Here is a 6,710-nt window from a genome sequence, read left to right on the forward strand (position 1 = left end):
GCTCTATCATATTTGGGCTAAAAAAATTATTCATTTGGGTACGTAAAAAAGCCTAACCAACCCAATAAAAAAATTCCAAAACCGAATCAACACATGTAAAACCAAACCAAACTGAATCAAAACCGAAATATTGAAAGTTCCAGTTCTCTGATTTCGGTTCTCAAACTTCTAAAATTGTCTTAAACCGATAAAACCGAACCACTAACATGACCCGGCCTAATGATCAAGAAGATTTTTATTAGGCGATAGGTCACTCATGAGATGTTTTACACAAATACGATAGATTTTCACTGCTGAAAATGATATGTGTGTGTGTGTATATATATATAACTCATGATCAAACTAATTAAATAACAGAATCATTTATTCACCACATGCGCATGCCCTGCTTTTATGGCGAATAACAAGTCGAATTTTCAAGCACCAGTTTCGATCTCCAAAAATTATTACGTAAATTATTTATCCGATCGAATTCCTCCTAAAAATAAGCTTTGAAGTACCAAAACAATAAAGAAAACAAAAACAAAAGAAAAATCCACACCAATGTGCAAAATATTTGCCAACGTGACCCAATAGAAGTAGATATCCTAATTACGTACCGATTATTTCTGGGGTATTTAAGCAGATATCAATGGGCCGGGAGGCTAAGAGCTAGGGACCGAAAGAGGCAATCACGGAGATCATTAACATGAACTGATGATGATGATCGGTGCGTACAGCAATAGCCATATATATAAGGGCCACATGGTGTGTACTGGGGTTAGGGTTTTGCTGTCAAGCATTTGTTATTATGTGTGTGTGTGTGTGTGTGTGTGTGTGTTTATATATATATATATATATCTGTATGTATGTATGTGTGGTACTACGTATATAAAGACCAAACAATTAGAGAACAACGCTTGCAAAAACATGGAGGACATGCAGTGACTGATCAGTGACAGAGACGTGAAGGATTTAAGGAGCAAATATACATCGTCATCAAGCAGCTAGCTAGCGCTTATAACCATCTCCTACGTCCTTCGGATTCTCCAAAGCCCTTCTGCATTTATTACTTTTGAATTCTTTAATTTTATTTCTTCAGGGGAATCGGCCACTGATAGAACAAATCAGCTCTGCAGACCCACTTTCCAGATAGCCATATATACTACTTTTTTTTCCTGTTTTTCATCCACTTTAATTTCTCTTTATACATCCAGGCAGACGGAAATCAATCAGGTAGAAGTCTGTCTTATAAACTTATATATATATATATATATATAGAGAGAGAGAGAGAGAGAGAGAGAGAGAGAGATCATCAATCGAAGAGATGGGCATGAATATGATGAAGAAATGGTTTGAGTGGTCAAAGGTGGTGGTGAGCATGATAATGGTGCAGCTTTTCGCAGCAGGTCTGCAACTGCTCACCAGGGTAATTCTCAGTCAGGGAACCTTTGTTTTTGCATATATGGCTTACCGCCATGCTGTTGCTGCGATTTGTGTTGCTCCTTTTGCTTTCTATTTCGAAAGGTGATGATCCTCATGTTCTTCTGCTTGATTTTTTTATTTTTATTTTTTTTATAACCTTTCTAATTTTTTGTAATTTTTAACAATTTCAACTTTTCTTTTCTTTTTCTTTTCCTGCTGTGTCGTTTGAATGAGAAATAATGTTTGTTTGTTTCGAATATATGGTGCCGTGGATGCAGGGGGAACGCAAAGAACTTGAGATGGTCCGTTTGGTTCTGGCTCTTTCTCAGCGCCCTAACCGGGTAAGCCATATCTACGTGTGTATATATATATACATACATACATATATAATATATATGTATATGCTTCTCTCGCAAATCGAAAGTACTTCTCGATCGTATTTTCATCTTCGAGTTGCCATTTCAATTATATTATTAAAATACAAATTACATTACCTTCAAATATATATATATATATATATATATTAACTTAATCATAGTGGAAAATATTGAGTTTCCCTAAAATATATGATGATCTGCAGGTGTCTAACTCTTTGGTCAATAATATATATTGTTTATATAGGGTGCAAATTTAAAATTAAGAAGAATATATACAGGTGATCAGAAGAATAATTTCCTAGTTTTTTTAATGGAATATCAGTAGATTTATAAGAGGTGAAAGAACATATATAAATATTTTGAAGATAGAGTAATATTGCTGTTCTGTTATGTATAATAGGGATAATTAATAAGAAAAATTCTTCTCATCAATCACTATTTACTATCTCATACTCTCAAATTTTATGAGAAATACATCAACATCCTATAAAAAAAAAAGCTATAGATGTGAGGTATGGAAATGAATAGTAGCTGATTAACAGAATTTTCTCAATTAATAATAATTCGTTAGAATAATTTAAAATTATTTATTATGAGTCGCTATTATCTTTTAATTATTTAAATAAGGGCGTAAAATTAATATTATCTAGTAAATTTATTTGTTTTTATTAATTGAGAAACGCACTAGTTCTACAAAGTACAAACGGACTTAATAGGCATTTAAAGATTTCGGCTCCCCGAATAATTACAACCTTAAATTTATTCTTACCCATTGCATGAAAACCTTCCATGCAGTTTGGCCACGTGCTCTCCAGTCTTGACCATTCTAGTAACATATATTTATTATGGTTTATTTATTTATGGTATAGATATATATATATTCCACTCATCATTTATTACTTTTACATAGTCAACGTGAGATAATGAATGAATTAAATAATTATGACAAAAAAATAATCAATAGCATTTCTCAGCATTAATACTCTATATGTTATCAATTTATATATACTAAAAAAAAAATAGATTATTTACAATAAAAATGATTATTTATAGCGAAAATACAATCATTTTAATAAAAAATAATTATTTTTTGTAGGAAATACCTGACCATAAATATATATTTAATTCTCTAATATATATGTATATATATATATATAAACACATATTATATGCTGTCTACCTAGCTATAAGCTGGTCTTTTTTATGAAATTAGAAAATATTCTAATGCCACATAGAGTATTAATAGCTACAGTATAACCATTTTTGTTTGTAAGATCACGATCACGAACATATAATTAATGTTATTTATTGTGAAATTTACAATATGCTGTGTTTATAATCTCTCTCAAGAGTTTGGACATTAATTACAAAAAATATTTAAAAATGTTATTTATCGATCAAGTACTGTTTCTTTTTTTTATTTTTATTTCCTTTTACTTTATTTATTTATTTACAATACAGGATATCAATGGCTATGGGACTGTACAACTATGGTCTTCGAGACACCACGGCAACATATGCTACAAACTTCCTCAATTTAGTTCCAATAACTACTTTTGCCTTCTCCACAATTGCAGGGTCATATAATATTGGAACTTATTGCACCACATCTACATGACTAATTTCCTATATATATTTCTAATTAATATATATCGCTGAAAACTTTATTATAATACATAATTAACACTTTGTTTCTTATCTATCTATATATATATATATATATATATATATATATGTTTCATGTGTAGTATAGAGAAAATGGGACTGAATACAAGGGCTGGCAAATTAAAGACAATGGGGGCAATTGTATGTGTAGCAGGAGCACTAACGGCTAGTCTCTACAAAGGAAAAGCTTTCCATCTTAATCACCATTCTCTTCATGACCCTCATCTTGTTGTCAAGCCATCTAAGGCTCATTGGGTTCGTGGAACTTTCTTGTTGGTTGGCAGTTGCTTTTCCTACGGTGCATGGTTCATAATTCAGGTATACATGAACGTCATCATACGAACGTTCCGATTATCTGTTTTTGAAACAAGTGATGATTTAATATTTAATTTACATTCTGACGGGAAATTATGTGCGATATATTTTGCAAAATACAGGTGAAGTTACTCAAAGTTTTTCCATCCAAATTTTGGGCAACACTGCTCACATGTGTTATGGCATCAATCCAATCAACAGTGATAGGATTGTGCTTTGATAGAAGTAAGACTTCTTGGAGATTGGGATGGAATCTCGAACTTATTACAATTGTTTACTCGGTAAGGTTACAAGCCAATTTTTAATCTCCACATCTGTAACAAAATGATATTTGTTTAAGGAAAATAAACAAAGAATCAGTGATAATTTAGTGATTCAAATTAAACTCATGACACCTCCGATGAGAAACCATGTGATCATGCACTTTGATCTGTTCCAATATTTGTCATAGGAAAATGCTAACTTGTCACATGGTTTTATCTCTCATTTTAACCTCTCATGTATTTTATTTTATTTTAATTTTTTTATTTAGTAATTAAGGAAGTGACTATTAGTGAATTTGTATATTTTTTTAAATGTTTGAAAGAAAAAACCAAAAAAAAAAAAGAAAATTTGCACTAGCGGTACACCCAGTGTAAATGCTGGGCGACCTAGTAGCACCATCCTTTGTCATAATGCCAAGTGATCATGACATATTGGTGATTATTCAAGCTAATTAAATTAGATGCATGTGTTTAAAATTTCTTGGAGATACGGCCTTAATATATACGATATACCGAAAGAGAGTTTTCATGATGAGTTATGTTTTGATTTATTTTTAGAGTGGTAATTACCATCTTAGTGAAAAGAACTTGTGTAAAACATAGTCAGTTTTTGTGAAAGAATCGGGTATATTTTTTATACACAGGGAGCACTCACCACGGCTGCAACTTTCTGCATAATTACATGGATAATTTCATTGCGAGGCCCCACTTATCCTGCAATGTTCAACCCACTTTCACTCATTTTTGTGGCTTTATCAGAAGCGATCATACTTGGCGAAGCGATCAGACTCGGAATGTATGAGTATTTTCTTATGATATGAGCAATCATGTGTGACATTTGATCAAATTTTCTGACCCTATGTTTATTAATTAATTTGCTACTTTTTATACAGCAAAACCTCACTTTGTTTTGAATTATTATTGCAGCATTCTAGGCATGATTCTGATTATTTTTGGGTTGTATTCCTTCTTGTGGGGCAAAAGAAAGGAGATAAAAAGTGCAGTGCAAGCAAATCCCTCCAGTACTGCGGTGAACGGAAGTTAAAGCAGCAGTGGGAAGGCTAGCTAACATGCTTAGTGATTCAGATATAAATCAAATTGATAATATACAGTGCGAAGGTAATCAGGGCCGGCTTTATGTTCAATTCAAAACTGTTGTGTCCAAAAACAATTACAGAAAGAAAATTTATAAATTGACGTGTCTTAATATTATACGTCAAATTTAGTTATGATGTAGTACATCTAATTACGTTAGTTTGTAATGCAATTTGACGTACTCTCTTGAATGCACAGAGTGCAATCATTCTATACTTTTTTAAGAGATACAGAAAACCATATCATTGTTTTCCTTGATCTGTAATTGTTTAGCAAGCACAGGGAAAATTAGAACATGACTAATGAAAGAACAAATAGCATAAAGGTAAAGAAAAAATTTCACATTACTAACTGAGGAGAAATATATCATTTCCATTTTCAAACTCATGATGAAACAAGCTGTTTGCATTTGTTTCCTCTAAGCACACGAGACAGTGATCATGGCTTAGCACGTTTTCGCAAGACAACAGCATAGACTGAGAAACGCATCTCCAATAATCTCGTGAAACTCTGCTGAGTTGATGAGAGCAATGTCACAGTAAGCCAACTCCTCAATATCATTCCAATCACAAGCTCCCACATCCTGAATCATCTCCAAAATTGATTCCCTCAAATCCGTGAATGGATTTGTAGAGTACTACTTAACCGCACAGACACTACGACCTGCAAAAACACCACAAACATCATCAGGCAAGCAAGCTGCAAAGCTTATTCTTTTGTTCCACTTGTGTGGATTCTTCTTCTTTTGTAGTTTCTTGTTGGGTTCCTCGGGAACATCCATGGCTAGCTACTGCAAAACAATATTAAGTGTCTATGCACCAAGAAACACAATCGCCATTGTAGGTGATGATCATCTATTTATGTATGTATATATATGCATGATTTAGTTACAAGTACTTGCAGTAGTTAGGTGCGTCAATGAATGGGGATTCGATTTGGAAAAGGGGCCAGCAGGACAGGAAAAAGGGTTTCCATGAGCAAAAGATGTGGCCAGGAAACAGCTGAATAGCTGGATATTTAAATAGCAGTAACGTCAATCTGGCCATTACAGAGGCGCCAAGAATGCAGATACGTGGGTGCCATTAAGAAATTTCATGTAAAGTAGTTGAATGACTTTAAATGCTTCATTTATGGATCACTAGCTAGCTAGCTCCTTTCAAAACTCCCTCGTAACAAATGTCCACAATATATATGGCAGTAGGTTGCATGATTTCACTTCTCTTAGCGGGGCAGCTTGCGATAAGCTAGCTGTTGTTTCAAATAATATTACTGCAGTCTGAAAAAGAAAATTAGAGTAATACTATACATTACACTATCATCTTATTTTCATCCTACTAATTAAGTAGTATATAGCATATTTATCATCATTTAATAATGATAAATGTGTTACATCTTACTTAATAGAATGAAAGTAAAATAATAATATGGTATATAAAACTTTCCTTTTCATTGAAAAAGTTGAGAGCCAATTTGAATTGTGGAACGTACTGCGTATCTGATCCATAGCCATGAACGTTGAAAGCCAAACATTTCTTCAAGTAGTGTGGGGGATAAAGTCGACTGGTTCAGCCCATCCCTAATAATAAGGGAA

General features: G+C 33.0%; 1 protein-coding gene across 2 annotated transcripts; it reads left to right on the forward strand.

Moving 5' to 3' along the window:
- The first annotated feature begins 531 nt into the window (after positions 1–531).
- LOC121254042 (WAT1-related protein At5g64700-like) lies at positions 532–5,281 on the forward strand. 2 transcript variants are annotated; one of them, XM_041154007.1, is made up of 8 exons: positions 532–709; positions 1,082–1,506; positions 1,683–1,745; positions 3,243–3,359; positions 3,530–3,764; positions 3,884–4,042; positions 4,669–4,820; positions 4,952–5,281. In XM_041154007.1, exons 2-8 carry the CDS (start codon positions 1,307–1,309, stop codon positions 5,067–5,069), a joined length of 1,044 nt encoding a protein of 347 aa, XP_041009941.1. In that variant the 5' UTR covers positions 532–709; positions 1,082–1,306; the 3' UTR covers positions 5,070–5,281. The 2 variants fall into 2 exon arrangements, with proteins under 2 accessions (XP_041009941.1, XP_041009940.1); XM_041154006.1 differs by lacking the exon at positions 532–709 and having other exon boundaries at positions 894–1,506.
- The last annotated feature ends 1,429 nt before the right edge of the window (positions 5,282–6,710 follow it).

The sequence above is a fragment of the Juglans microcarpa x Juglans regia genome, chromosome 3D (assembly GCF_004785595.1).
Source record: "Juglans microcarpa x Juglans regia isolate MS1-56 chromosome 3D, Jm3101_v1.0, whole genome shotgun sequence".
Lineage (NCBI taxonomy): Eukaryota > Viridiplantae > Streptophyta > Magnoliopsida > Fagales > Juglandaceae > Juglans > Juglans microcarpa x Juglans regia.

Excerpts from the sequence above, each read along its gene's own strand:
- LOC121254042 (XM_041154007.1), top strand. The coding sequence starts at position 1,307 with ATGGGCATGAATATGATGAAGAAATGGTTTGAGTGGTCAAAGGTGGTG. Across the intron at positions 1,507-1,682 it reads TTTGCTTTCTATTTCGAAAG|GGGGAACGCAAAGAACTTGA; the intron begins GTGATGATCCTC and ends CCGTGGATGCAG. Across the intron at positions 3,765-3,883 it reads GTGCATGGTTCATAATTCAG|GTGAAGTTACTCAAAGTTTT; the intron begins GTATACATGAAC and ends TGCAAAATACAG.